Raw genomic sequence first — 14,913 nt, 5'->3', positions numbered from 1 at the left:
CCCTCGTCAAAAACCTGCGTGGTCATAACCTTTTTTGCACTTTAAACAATGGCGGGACAGGTCCGACTGAAGAGCATGGCCTATGGATAGCCGAACGCTTTGTGAGGGCGGTCTCGTGCGCCGCACGTCGCCATCCAAAAACGGCATGGGTTGCGGGATTTCGAGGCGCTCAAATGAACGATTAACGCAGGAAATTATTACAGGCACTGAGACATTCAAATTTGACGTTATAAATGCAGCTGCGTGCACGGAAAGCGATTATTTCAGATAGAGATCGGCAACAGGGTGCAGCTGCGAACACTGGCTCCTTGAACTTTTTCTACGCGCTAAGGTTTGTTCTCACTCTCACATTAGGCGTCTCTCTCTCTATCTCTGCTTTTTTTTTTTTTTTTTTTTTTGTCTGGAGCTGAATATTGCGCGAGTATCGCACTGCCGTCTTGTCATTCTGCAGTGAGAGAGCTTCTTGACTATCGCATCGCCCAATAATAATTAAAAAAAAAAAAACTCATATTCATTACATCAAAGGCCTCGATCAGGGGATTTTATTACATGAGGGGTGGACGCAGTTATTTGTAACAGATGCTTTTTTTATGACTGCTTTCAATTTGGCAGTGGTGCACAGCGTTGCCGGAAAGGGTCATTTTGAGGGCTGCTCTTACGATAAAGACAGCACTCTTAGACAAAGCCACTTCGCGACACCGTTAAGAGAATCCGGGAAAGCAGCACGTAATTTCACAGCAGCGAAGTCTGAATGATAATCAGAGACGACGACAGCGCGGTAGCCAAGTGATTCGAAGGTTTTTGCGAGGTTTGTTTGCTGAGGGTTATGGAGGCAGTTTGCTAAGCTAGTCGTCTAACCTGAGAAGGATACAAATAACGGTCACGTTGCAGGCGACTGTACCCATGTTGTGTGAAGGTTTTACTCAATATTTCAGCAGTTGGTGTCTAAGTATTTATAAGAGCATGCTCTGAAAATTAGGCCGTCATTGATTAAATACTATTGTGCTGGGCAAGACTAGCGCAACTGAAAGCTCACGATGTTTTTAAGCATTTAAAGAGATCAACCGTTTGTTGCACTAGTTTTCTACGAGCAAAGATGTGAATGAAATGAATCGACGGGGCCTTTCACCCATCGATGAATTACGCACTCATTTGCGAATAGCCAAATATTATAGGAAACGTAAGATGGCACACAGAGCTTACGCGAGCACCAGCGATAACGCTGGAAGGTTCGATGACTGATGTGTAAAAGACGACGCGTTCCACCGATAATCAGGTTACTCGACGGCTGACGACTGTTTTCGCCGCTATCAGTGCGCAGCGTGTATCGCTTGTATTTTGAGTTTTGATTTTCTGAGCACAAGTTCGCCCACATAAAGAGCTCCGTATTTCCCAGTCTTGCTGCATCATTATTCTACGTCACAACCACGTGACGTAGAATACTATCGATAGTGGTGTGGATAATGATGCTGTTTCTGGCAGGCCATATTGTCAAAATATTTGCGATAGCCTACTATCAGCTTCGCTTAATTTATGAGCAATTTTTGGCGAGACAAATGAATTATTTCCGCAGTGAAAATAGCGGAATATGTCCATCAATAAATTCATATACAAAAGCAACCAGTTACACCTTGCAATTAATAAACTCAGTTCTTGATATTTCTTTATTATGAAATCATAAAATGCTATACATTTGAAGCCGCGCAGCTCCACCACATGTAACGGCTTCCTTTCCGCTACAGCTGAACAGTTCGACTTTATGATCATGTGTCAGCGAAGCACTCTGGTGAAGAACGAAAGCATGTGCACTTTCTTGCCCATCAGCCTGCTCCTCCGGCTCCACACTATGTACCACGCGCGCGGGGAACCAAGTTTATTCTGCAATGAGTTCGCGCTGTTGATTTTATGCCATCGAATTTACTATCGATAGCACCATCGATAGTTCTGCATTATTAGAGACGCGTTATCTCTTGCCATGTTCTATCCCCATCTTTAGGTGGTGGTGTCAGCGATTCTGGGGAAGGAAGAAAAAGGCGCTGATTTCTGCAACCCAAAAGCGCCATCCGTGCGCGCCGTTTCTTGCGTGTGTTTTCATTGCACGGGGAGAGCAGCAACCATTCGACGGATGGCGCATTCTCAAGGTCAGCGGCACTTGTTGCGGCGGCCAAACAAGGTAGGACGAGGGGACCCCTGTGGAGAAGCGGGGCCCCCTCATTCCTTCTCGAGCGAGTGGAAAGACGACGCCCTTTATCACACACACGTGCACAACAATGTATTCGAGGGAGTGGCCGAACCTTTCTTTAGGTCTTCAGTGCGTCTGCTGAAAAAGGTTTGGATGCCAGGCCGGCGCGCGCTCCACAGGTGGCAGGCGCGCCGCAGACTGACACAGTCCGAACCCGGCCTCACGAAAACGCGTGAAATAAGACGCCACCATAACGTAGTACAATTAAGTGCCCGCTGCAAGGTCCGAAAATTTATGCTGTCCTGCTACATTTCGATGAGGGGTGTTCACAGATCAAGCACGTCGTGGAGAGCTCGTGCACCGCAGCCGTATGCTGCTGGGGCAACACTCGCTCTTCCAGTCACAGGTGTTGTGAGAGTAGCTGTCGCGCATACGCGCGGCTTGCGTAGCAAAGCGAGCCAGAATGAAATGTCTAGGCATCAACGACGACTCCGTTGGCGGCCGCGCCTCCGCTGGTGAAGCACACTTTGTTGATCTTATATTCGGCGAGCTCCAAGTTTGGGCAGCCGGAGCAAAAGAAACGCGCAGACCGGCGCGCGCCCACACGATCCGTCTTGCGGCAGCGGACCGAGTGCTTCGCTCAAGCCCACGCGCGCGCATGCGGCACGTAAGAACGCAAGACCGACACACCGAATGCTTCTCGGCAGGGCCCACCATAACCGCCCGTGGAAGCTTTTCAAATAGAGCGAGCAACTGCAGAAACGGCTAAGCAACTGAGCGTGACCCTAGTTGCAACGCCAAGGAGAGCGGCAAGACATGTCTTACGAGCGCTGTACGTGCACTACTCATTCCGAGCTTCCTCCATCAGATATCAACGCTAGGCGCAGGTGCGATGAGGAGTTTCGGACTCCGGTCATCGATCGGCGAAGACATCCCGCATCCAAACCGCGAAACGTCCCGTAACGAACTTTCGGAATGCTCGGAGGGCCTCATACGAGCGCACTGCTCTTGTACGAAGGGCCAGGTTGTCCGAAGACAAGCGAGCATATAAAACACTCACAGGCTTTCGATGGTCACGCCGTTTTCGACGGTCTGATGTTCGGAGACGGAGTATCCAAAGTAGCTGCCTTTCGTCCCCTGCTTCAGAAGAGGTAGCCTCGGTTCCAAGTTGAAAGCACGCACACTGGCTAACAAGCCCACCACTGTTACGAGTAAATACATTGTCCGCACTAACGCACTAAATACGCACTAACGTCAGAAAATTTGTTACGTTTTGCGTAAAGCACATACACCGCCCCACGCCCACAACCCGCAGGTCTTCGCTAGTTTCAACGTTCGCACGCGGGGCCAGCCACTCCTGCCCGCCTGCGTGCAAACTTTAATGACCGATCCGGCTGCTATCCTCTCGCTCCTCGCGTCTCCTCCTCGCTCACAGAATCTACCGCGCCACTGGCGGTAATGATAGTAACTAATTCCCGGCGCTATTTCAAAGCCGATAAAAATATATGTTATCAAAATTAGTCTTTCAATGTTTTTTATTTGTCCGTATCTAGACTCACGCTTCAGAAGTTGATTTTCTCCGCGTCTCAGTGGTTTCAGCAGCACTAGCATCATTCCCACAATCAGTCCCATCGCGGCATGCATCACAGCAACAGCAGGTGAGTTTCCGTCTGCTATCTATGGTCTGCTATCAGTGGAAGGCGGAGTTTGGGCGAGTTTTACAGCTGTTACACCTCTTTCTTTTTCCCCCCGCATTTCGGCAATAAAACAGCGTACTGACCTCCGGCGGTGCAACCGTAAGACGACAATGTCGCTCAGCGCAATAACACGCAGGTCTAACGCTGTCGTACGTGTATCGCGGAATGCTTTCCACGGTGCGCATGGCGCACACACTTCCAGTTCAGTACAAGGTAAACATTGGTCAGAACGCCGTGTGTTTCAGTGCAAGAACGTATGTTATGGATAGCATAACTTTGCGCAGCATCTTCACCGTGCCGTCCTGGAGACCCGTTGAAAGGAGTTCGGGTGCTCGACCTAACTCGGTGAGGAGAAAAAAAAAAATAATAATTAGCGTGCCCGAAATATCCCGCGACATTTTGCGTCGGTAATAAAGCTGCGCGCGGTCGTGCGTGCAACTGTTCTTCAGGATATTGGCGGGCCCTTACTGTTCCATGATTCTTGGTGACTTAGGTGCAGAGATCATCAAAATCGAAAGGCCAGGTAAGAATGAAACTTCCTTATAAGTTACGGTGCTACTTTCGAGCAATGTATAAACCATCAGTTCTTCTGATGAACATTGGGTTATTTGCTGAGCTGCAGGTGTCGGAGACGAAACTCGAAACTGGGGACCGCCTTTCCTCGGAGATCAAAGCTGCTATTTTCTATCAGTAAACAGAAACAAAAAGGTGCAACACTCACTTTTTGCTCTCTTTGTCTCGTCATCGTGAATAACAACAATAATCCGCCTCTCCCCTCGCTTTTATTCTTTAGAGCGTAGCCGTTGATTTGAAAAGCGCTGAAGGCGTTAGTCTGATAAAGAAGGTAAGCGTTGTATTGGGACTTCGAGCACAAATTTCAGTGCTTGTAACTTATTGAAACAGATTGCTGCAACATCCGATGTGCTGCTGGAAAACTATCTTCCTGGAAAGCTGGACTCCCTTGGTCTCGGATACGAAGATACTAGGGCTGTTGCTCCTCAAATTGTCTATTGTTCCATAACAGGTACGTGTAGACAAAGCATCTTGTCACTCATAGATAGTGAAGCAATTTTTCCAGATGCTTCGCTACAACTTATTTAAGGAATAGTACCAAGTCAGGTTAATGGCAGCAGACGACTTAAAGTGGGACTTTAAAAATAAAAAGTAGTAGACACAATGTAACTAAGCCAGAGATAGCGACAAACAGAGCAGTGCGATTGCCTGTACCTGGCATCCAGAGTTCTCATCCAACTCTCTTGCCCCTAAATGACTCAGGCAGTCCAAATACATGTGCAGGACAGAACACAGCAGCATTCTGCTTACATATCTTGGTGGCCTATGGATGGCTTGTGCTGTTGCTATAGCTGCCATGTGACAGGACCGTTGGCATGATCAAAAGCAGCCCCTTAATCCAACATGCCGCCCTCAGAGAGAACTTTGGAAGTGGTGAACAGTCCTACAAACTGGTGACTGTGTCACATGCAAGCCATCCCTGAAGCAATATTCTCGACGTCACTTCTTAAAGTCCACCCCTTAAACAAAAACCATTACTTAATGGTGAAAAGCTAAATATCGTGCCAGCCAATGTGAAAATTCTTTGTAAAACTGAGTATCGCTGCTATTTCTTTTTTTTTGTCGGTGAACAAGGGTCCCGTGTGGGCACCAAAACGTTAATTTTTAAAATAATTTTGTCACATTCGTCAGCACCAACGTTATTTTTTGCCATGATTCTATCCGACCAGATGAGAGTTCATCACACTCTGGACGACAGTGTTTATAAAGGCACCACCATTCTGACAGTATAAAAATACATACTGTCGTCACTTTTTCCAATAGCCTGAAGCACTACAGTACACCCCAGAAGTTCATCATATGTGGCACTATTCCTTGTGGTGCTACTTTCCTAACCAAGACTACTCATTCAAATAAGCACTAATCACAGAAAGCAGCAGGTGTGGGTATGGAAATAAGCAGCTCCAGTGTTTAGCAGCAACTATATGAATACAACACACCAAGGAAAGCTAATGTAAAAAAAAAAAAAGAATTCCAGGATTAGTAGCAATGGTGCTGTTTGAAGTGGCCATTAGTCTGTGAGCCGCAAACAGAAAATGGTCACCATCATCAACCGGCACGCGCTCTCCTCGTCCTCTTCTTCGTCTTCTGTTTCACTCCCAGAACAAGTGTGCCGATTTTTCCTGCGCGGGATGCAATAACTCTGATGGGCAAGATGAGCACAGAGAGGGAGAGAAAGAAAGCGAAAAAAAGATAGAGAACGAGAGATATTTTAGGGGAAAAAAAGATTTCTTCGCGAGGCGAGATTCGAACCCGCGATCCGAAGGCGAGCGTCTTAACCAATCGGCTATCCAGACACGCTAGCAGAGCATAGCATAGCCTTGTACAGTATAACAAGGGGGTGGGAAAGGCAGGTGAGGGGGAGGAGCACAGATGTGAGGAGGAGGGGAGAGAGTAAAGCACAGCAAAGAGATACAGAAAATGAAAGACAGAAAGCGAAAAAAGAAGAGAGAAAGAGCAAATCAAAGAAAGAGGAAGCAGAGAAATACAGGGAGTGAGAAAATATAAATAAACAGAGACAAAAAGACGTCCGCAAAAAACAGAGAGAAAAAGAAATAGAGGAAGAAAGAGAAAACATAGCCGAACACTAACAGCCAGGACTACCTAGGTGCCCATTAGCTCCGCTGTCTCTTTAGCATTGCACCTCCAGTGCAAGCTACGCTGTTTTTTTTAATTGTATCTGAAGGTCATAAATTGTAAGTGAAATTCATAGCTCAACAAGTGAAAAGAGAAAGTGGATTAAGAGACAACATTGCAGTGGGTTGAGCCACATCACCAGGACTGAACCTACAATTTCTGCATGATGTGTGTGTTGATGCGGTGCAGAACCGCATGTGGTACAAAAGGTGCGTACATACATGTACGCCGTAGCAACTAGTGTAGGCTGTGCGAGCGCTGCTCCAGGTCACTTTTGCTTGAATCAATCCTTGCAGATGCTGCAAAAGTGTTCATATTATATCAACTCGAACTACAGGTTATGGACAAAAAGGACCGTACAGAGATCGTGCAGGCTATGATGTCATAGCTGCCTCGATGGGAGGTCTGCTACACATCACAGGACCCCGTGGAGGTGAACCATGTAAAGTCGGTGTTGCTATCACAGACTTGGCGACTGGCCTCTATGCTCATGGAGCAGTCATGGCTGCACTTCTGCAGCGAAACCGCACGGGCAAGGGACAATGGATTAACTGCAATTTATTTTCAACTCAAGTACGTACTTCAGCACTGCTGACAAGATGTCGGCAATAACGGTAAAACCTTTCTCGTGCCCTTTGTGTAGCAGATGTTGTTTCTGGCCAAACCAGCTTGATTCATGAAGGCTACTTAGTGGCCATTCATTGTTTCGTTTGCTATGTACCACAGAAATCAATGAACAGCCCCTTTGAATGTATGAACGGACCTGAAGCAGAGCTAGTGCACTTCTCCGAGCCTCACCTGTGTCTCCCTTTCTGCGCACTCTTCTTTGTTTGATTCATGTTGTAAACAGAGCAACAACAACGAACTAATGCTTGCCTACGTTATGCAAAATCAGAGCGAGAAAAAGCTTCCAATATTTTGTACGTGTATAACCCTGTCGCCCCTTTTAAATAAACTGAACTAACTAAAGAGATACACTTGCCCATTCTTCACTGACAGTCCAAGAACCCACAACGTGTGAACTTCTTTTCATCCATTCAGCCGAGTCACCGATCCCAACAGTAATGATAGTGCAGAGACTTTTGAGCAAGTGACAAATATAGGAAAATATCAAGTCATTCATAACTAATTAATCATTCATTGCAATATATTACCCAAGCTTCTCATTTTTTTAGTTGTGCTGCTGTCATGTTTTATCTCTAGCATATAGTATTTCTGCATTTATACATGGTACAAAAACATGACATAATTTGCACTTACATAAATTACATGCATACAAATTCAGCAGTATGCTCGATTCTTCGTGGGAGGCATAAAAAGCTTTTTGGCAGAATCACATGCAGAATACACCAAGCACGACATCAAGAAATACTCTTTAAATTTAATTTCTTCGGTATACATCGACCTGTGCAACTTAGTACTCTGCCTTGAGTATATCTATCTTGAACAAACAATGCACATATTCTTTGTTTTCATTTATAGTTAATGCTCCAATTCAGCTCTGATATTGACTGTAAAAAAGCACCTTGATAAAGCAGGCTTGAAGCAAAATTATGCAGATATGCTTAAGAGGGCAGTTATGAATTTCTTTATAAGGTCTGTTCAAATTACCCTGCCCATTGTGAACAGGTTTATGGCACTAAGTTTGTTTACAAAGCCTGGCTTCTTCTGTATAAAGCCCGTACAACTTTTCCTGCAACTGCTGGGAATTCTATCAGCTCACGTTTGCACAAAGTCCAAGCAGTGTGACTGCTACATGTGGTCTGACAGTGCTTCTTTCTCGCTAAGGTGTCTGTGCTGGCCAACATAGCTTCCAACTACCTCAATGCTAACCTTGAAGCCAGCCGCCATGGTACAAGCCACGAAAGCATTGTGCCATATGCTGCATTTGAAACGCTCGACGGCTACATCACTGTGGGAGCTGCAAGTGAAGGCCAGTTCAAAGTCTTTTGCAGAGTCCTTGATGTTAATGAACTTTTGTCTGATCCTCGTTTCAAGGACAATCCCAGCCGTGTCCAAAACAGGGATTTCCTTGTTGAAATTCTGAATAAAAGGTGGGTAGCAGTCAAGAAAATGTAGAAGTGCATGAAATTGTAATTTTGTAAAATGAGCTAAGAATTTGTGCAGCTTTATTTTAGTTATGAAAAACCAGTCCAATAAAACATCAGGTTAAGAGGGCAATGTTACAGCTGTAGCGGTAGTCTTGTCATAAAGAGAATGCAACATAAAGCTTCTGGTTGTGGGCAGCTTTTTGACGTGTGCCTTTAGAGGCTGACACCAGAACCAACAACGATGAAATGGCAAACTTTGGAGATGTGCCTGAAATCGGCGAAAATTTTGTAGGTTTAAACTGAAGACAACAAAAGAGTGGTTGCAGCTTTTCGAAGGTTCGGGCATACCATATGGTCCCATCAACACCATTCAGCAAGTGTTTGAAGATCCTCAGGTGGGTGAGCGAAAGGCAGTGCACCAGTGGACATTAGTTCCCAGGTGGAGACAATATATAAATAGCAAAATTTAGCGCCAATTTCAGAAGGACAAAGCTGTTGCTGTGCCTAACTGTTGTGGCCATAGGTCGGCAAACTCGCTCATGAGTCGACTCACTCAGACTCGCCCATACTCAGATTGAGCCGTGAGTCTGACTGAGTGTGACTGAGTCAGGTGGAGTAATATTTTCGTGAGTCTGAGTCCGAGTGAGTAATATTGTCGTGAATCTGAGTCTGAGTAGGTCAGGATGAGGAGAACATTGGTGAATCCGAGTTCGAGTGAACCCTAAAGGCAAAATACATTTCATGAGTGAGTCTGAGTGAGCTCCACATTTTTTTTCCGACCTGTGGTCCTATCTACACAACCTCAGCGTTACTAACAGCCTTATGTCAGCTCACATTTATAGTCGCACATACTTCAAAACACTAGCGTTCATACGCCATCTCAATATTTATTGATCAAGGGCCTCAGTTACGGAGGGGGGCGGGTGAGGGGTTTGACCTCCCTCCAGCAAAATCTTTCACGGAAAGTTCTTGATAAAAATATCTCGTGTGAGTCATCTCTTTCAATGAAAATATCCTTGAAGAGCCAGGGTAGGGGCCAGTTGGTTGTTCATAGTGTAAACTTTATCGTGCTGAAAGTAGACGAAAGCTACGTAAAGGGTGTGTTATCCCGTGTCGTTCCCTCTACGTAGCTTTCGTCTACTTTCAGCGCGATAAAGTTTACACTATGAAAATATCCTTACTGGATTGTGACTATTGATAACTTGTATTTGAAGGTACGAGATCAAAACATGCCAAGTCTATACAGAGCACCAATTATGTGAGATATTGATGTTAAAGGGCATTGATGCCATGGTCAAAAAAGTGAATTATGCGATAATGGACTCATGAGTCAACTCACTCAGGCTCACTCAGACTGACCCATGAGTCTGAGTTTGAGTGAGTCCGAGTGAGCAACATACTGGTGACCTCGAGTCCGAGCGAGTCCGGTTCCGAAAAATTTCAATGAATCTGAGCCCAAGTGAGCCCGAGTAAGAAAGCTTTTGGCAAGTCTGAGTCCGAGTGAGCCCTAAGGGCAAAATACATTTTATGAGTGAGTCTGAGTGAGCTCCTCATTTTTTGCCGACCTATGGTTGTGGCCAGCCTTTCTTTTACCCTGTCCTTAGTGTACTCATATTCTGAGCTAAACAGTTACTTACCCAAAAAATCTGAAATTTATGGAACTTGTAATGTTCACCTGCATAGTGCAGTCAGCAGTGATTACCTTCCCTTTGTTAATTACTTATGTTTTTGCTCACTTATTATTTAAACAACAAATTACTATAACTATCTTAATGACTGCTTCTGCATGCATATGTGTATCAGCAATACGCATCCAAATTTTGTGAAGGGATAATTGGGAATGCCTCTTGTGCTTCATTATCAGAGGGCTAAATTAGAACAGCACACGGATGCACACTAAATTCTAATATACTTTGACAGATTATGCATTTGCACAGCTTTTTTTGTGTGTTCGTTTTTGTACTAGCAGGCTCACAGCAGCAGTGCCGAGAAACTTAGTACTTGTCTGTTTGCAGGGCAAGGAAATGGTTGTAAAGCTTCCACACAAGACTGCTGGCACGGTGTGCTTAGTTGGTGAGCTGCCCTTGCTTGATGAAACAAAACCTGTGAAAGCCTGCACGAAGGTGAAAGAACTTCTATCTGGCTGGCTATTCTGCTGTCAGAGAACAGTCTTAAGCAGCCAGTGCAATGGACAGGCTTCTGTGGGTCACTTAACAAATGCAAAACAAATTTTTATGTGGCCTCATATCAAGCCGCATGTTCTGAAAGTTTTGAGATATTCAATTGATTAGTAGCGTGGAATGACAGCAACCATTGCAATAATAATAACAAAAATATAAAGTACATGTGCATTGCGCTGAAGGCACGAATAACAAATATCCTTGTGCTTTGCACAACGCAAGAGCGTGCATTTAAAAATGCCACACAATGCGTAGAATACCAGCTGTTAGTCCTGGGAATGCTTGGCAGGGCTCACATAGGGAGCTGCTTCAAGCTAATGTTTCTTTTGATGTAAAATTACCCCTGGCCAACCTGGATAACACCTCTTGTATTCTAAGCTACATTTGTGCACCAAATAGTGCCAGTGTTCGTTGTTGCCTATAGTGGAATCCTGTTCCTGCTTAGCATTGCAGCTATGCTGATTCAGAAAACATGTGCGGCACAAGGGAGTGTCTGCAAACAGCTGTATGAGCAATATGAGAGGGAATAGTCAAATTTCCTTTAAAGGCCATAGCAGCTAAACGCAGTTGGTAAGTGCAAACGTGTTCACTAAATGCTCAAGCGGAAAGGTATCTCTTGCAGTTCAATACGTCACATTACGTGTAATCACGATTACACACGAATTTGGTGTTCCCTTACTTACTTACTTATTGCTCATGATTGAACATTACAGAAACATAGTCTCATACGAAAAATAATGTGGACATCACTTCGAGCAGTGTGAAAGCTGCTTGATGATATCCTAACTGTGAATGATGCAGGTCCTGCTGTGGAGTTCAGTGATGGCGTGAACAAAGTTCGATCAGCCCCACCTCTACTTGGAGAGCACACGGATGAAGTACTGTCAGAGTACATCACTGCAGACGAGATTGGTAGACTTCGAGCTAAGAAGATCATAGCATGACGCAGCTTTGAAGAAAATGTTGAATGTTATGCAGTTTCGACCAAATATAGTGTTCTTAGGTATGACGCAACAATGAATACTAACTATGGTTGTACAAAGTTTTTAAAGACTGCACAGCCTGCTACCACGTTGTGAATGGTGTGAATTCAGGCAAATGTTTGTCAAGAGCACTTTGAGAACTCATGTTTCAAGCATGCCTTCCAAAACAATGAACGAGACCTGATTTTTCCACTAAACAAAATTTAATAATGTAAGCAAGACAGTCATTAGCATGAGTTAATCACACTCAGAGAGTCTTAACATCACAAATATTAGGCCATTCATGACTCACTGAACTTTCTTAATATGGTAACGCATGAATAACATTTACTTTTTTGAAAAAGGAGTCAAGGATGATACCATATGTGGCTAGGCATCACTTCCTTTACGAGCAAATAAGGCACCGTGGTGGCTTAGCAGTTACGGTGCTCGGCTGCTAGCCTGAAGAACGCGAGTTCGACTCCAGCTACGGCGGTTGCATTTCGACGGAGGTGAAATGCCAGAAGCCCATGTACTGTGTGATGTCAACGCGCATTAAAGAATGGCACATGGTCACAATTATCCAGAGCGCTCTGCTACGATGCCTCTCATAACCCGAGTTGCTTTAGGGAGTCGGGCCACATAAATCAACCAACCATTTTAACACGAAAGTGTTTTATGCTGGGGCCCACCAAGACTTCACTGACGTATTTCCGTCACGGATATGACATTGTAAAATGTACACCAACAGATGACAAAGAAAAAATAAGAAGAAAAAGTTCCGTCGTTGGTAATCGAACACACGACTCCTCACTGCAGTGCACAGTGCGAAACGACTCGGCCATAAAGGCTACGTTCTTCAGCTTACTAACGGCGAGCTATTTATATACACCATTTACCGCTGGCTGTACACGGAGCTTGGAGGTACTTGTTTTTGTTATCACCAGCCAGATGGTGCAAAGGGTGCGCTTTAAAGGTCGTCGCCCCACTTGTTGCGATGCGTGCGCCCCCACCTGTACTTTGCCCTACAGGGCGTGGTCGTCCGTACGCGCGCGCTTATCTCGTGATGGGGGCGGTTTGTACGTCTTGTGCTTTCAGCACAAGCTTACGTTGAAGTTACAGGGTGCACGAAGGTCACTTCGCTCGCTGCAGCGACCGCGTTTGCTAATGGTGCATTCAGACGACGGACCGAATCCGGATTCGTCGTGGACACGGACGGCTAATCCGCGGATAATCCACCTGCAGGCGCATCCACACGACGGACGGTGTCCTAGGAGAGAACAGCCGGATTACCCTCGACCGCAGACTCTGCGCTCCCCTGCGCCCGCTGGCAGCAGACCGGTTTGAGAGTATTCAACAACATGGAAGCCGACAGAACGCGAAGCTTGCCGAGCTTTGCCGAGTATTGTCGAGGACTGTAATTTGTTTCGGTGAAATCGGTGTTGTTGGCGGAATGGCTGAATGAAAAGAAGAATCTGCTTTACAGAGAGCTGCTGGAGACTGACCTCGCTGCTGCCACGCCTGGGGCCCCGCACACGAAGGAAGGATACAGTGATGCGCCGATATCGGCAGCCTTTTTTTTTCTTCTACGGATAACAGGTACCGACAGTGGACATTGCACTGCTGCACATTATGTTTCCTTCTCTCGGTTCGCATCTTGACCTTAAAATCAGTGTTCAACATGGGCCGCGTTCTGACGCAACCGCTTTCAGCAACAGCGCCACTTTGCCTGCCGAAGAATCCTGCGTGTGCAATGCGTGTGCGTGTGCAATTAAAGCGACAACTTAACCGCTACTCTTCAACCTGCCAATCAGCGCACATTAAAAGAGATATATATCTCAAAGGTGATCGCCTTAGCATACGGCCGCACAAATAAACTGAACTACGCGTCAGCACAGCTGAAATAAACTGCAAGGACAGCCGTAGGGCTCGAGCAGAAGAACAGTGTAGTGGTTGCCAGCCCGTTTGTCAGCTAAATCTGCGGTGTTCCGCCGCCAGAATCCCGATGTGAAAAACAGGTTGGGGTCATCCGTCCGCGAGCCACGCGGACGAGTCGCGGACGATGGGAATCGCTGATGCGAGGTCATGTGACGCGCCGTCTGTCCTGCCACATCCGGATTCGCTCCGTCGTCTGAATGCACCATAAAGGAGCGTGCCGCTCAAACACAAAGGAGTAACGGTGACAGTTGTTAGTTCGTGCTTGTCCTGTGTGTGTTCTTTTCGTGCGTCCTTTGTGCTTGAGCAGCACGCTGCAAGTTTCGAGCTGCTTGCCTGCGTGACATTCCAATTGGTTTTCGCATTCATTGATTTGCCCTTGTGGCGAAACAATGCACAATAAAAGCTCAACTACCTCTGTGAAGACACACATGAATTTCGTGTTATACCGATTCCTATGACGGAGGGATCAGCTATGTTTTTTTCAGGAAAGCATGTGCCACACCACACTGTCAAATTATAAAAGCTTAGTATTTATGAACTCTCTGAAGATACAAATGGAATATCGAAGGATCGAGTGCACCCAATTTTTATGAAATGGCCAAAGCTACATGTGAAAAAACAGGGCTTCGAGAGCTGACTGCATTACTTCTCTGTAGGTGTTAAGATTGCCGGATGAAAATAGAGCTGTCATCCACTTGAATGGCTTAAAAGCCACCAAGAACAGAGAAGCATTCACAATAAGAGCAACACTCAGACAGTCATGCGCTTCAAAAGCTCGCCTTACTTTATTTGTTGTGTGACCAGAATGGATGTCTGTGACTCAGCTCAAAGTTGTGGCGGTCTGGGCGTGTTGGTATGACATGACCAATAAATTCTAAGCGCACATACAGACGAGGACTGTATGTACGCTAAAAGACTGTATGTATGTGCGCTGAAAGACTGAGAGCAGCAACATTTGGGTAACAATTGAAAAGAACACTTGTCAGTGTTAAAATGGTATTCTCCGGAGCTAGCTGGTTAATAGCTAACACTGGTTTGAGCAGCGGGACTCTTAAAATGGGGAACAAAAAGAAGACAGACAAGGACGTCGCTGTACTAACTGAAATCTTATTTCTAAGCGCGCAGCTAAATAAATAACCAAGAATGCAGTCACCAACAGGTATACTACAGCAGAAAATGGCACCTGGTGCTGTT

The 14,913-nt window shown here is 45.6% G+C and overlaps 2 protein-coding genes across 2 annotated transcripts in view; one reads left to right on the top strand and one right to left on the bottom strand.

Moving 5' to 3' along the window:
* LOC119386291 (integrin alpha-PS1) overlaps window positions 1–3,578 on the bottom strand; it is a 117,861-nt gene extending 114,283 nt beyond the window's left edge. Inside the window, exon 1 of the mRNA XM_049414293.1 lies at window positions 3,243–3,578. Coding sequence (XP_049270250.1) covers window positions 3,243–3,403 — 161 coding nt within the window. The 5' untranslated portion in view covers window positions 3,404–3,578. The remainder of the gene's footprint in view (window positions 1–3,242) is intronic.
* Window positions 3,579–3,847: 269 nt separating this feature from the next.
* LOC119388229 (succinate--hydroxymethylglutarate CoA-transferase) lies at window positions 3,848–12,346 on the top strand. The gene is made up of 11 exons (XM_037655894.2): window positions 3,848–4,092; window positions 4,164–4,224; window positions 4,329–4,402; window positions 4,502–4,587; window positions 4,673–4,723; window positions 4,783–4,903; window positions 6,926–7,161; window positions 8,377–8,642; window positions 8,932–9,034; window positions 10,655–10,712; window positions 11,621–12,346. The coding sequence occupies exons 1-11, from the start codon at window positions 3,990–3,992 to the stop codon at window positions 11,761–11,763; spliced, it is 1,302 nt and encodes a 433-aa protein (XP_037511822.1). The 5' UTR covers window positions 3,848–3,989; the 3' UTR covers window positions 11,764–12,346.
* The last annotated feature ends 2,567 nt before the right edge of the window (window positions 12,347–14,913 follow it).

Source organism: Rhipicephalus sanguineus, chromosome 3 (genome assembly GCF_013339695.2).
Source record: "Rhipicephalus sanguineus isolate Rsan-2018 chromosome 3, BIME_Rsan_1.4, whole genome shotgun sequence".
Classification (NCBI taxonomy): Eukaryota; Metazoa; Arthropoda; class Arachnida; order Ixodida; family Ixodidae; genus Rhipicephalus; species Rhipicephalus sanguineus.
Note: the sequence above shows the minus strand (reverse complement) of the source record. Positions and strands in the feature narration are given on the sequence as shown.

Excerpts from the sequence above, each read along its gene's own strand:
- LOC119388229 (XM_037655894.2), top strand. The coding sequence starts at position 3,990 with ATGTCGCTCAGCGCAATAACACGCAGGTCTAACGCTGTCGTACGTGTA. Across the intron at positions 4,724-4,782 it reads GCGTTAGTCTGATAAAGAAG|ATTGCTGCAACATCCGATGT; the intron begins GTAAGCGTTGTA and ends TTATTGAAACAG. Across the intron at positions 9,035-10,654 it reads AAGTGTTTGAAGATCCTCAG|GGCAAGGAAATGGTTGTAAA; the intron begins GTGGGTGAGCGA and ends GTCTGTTTGCAG.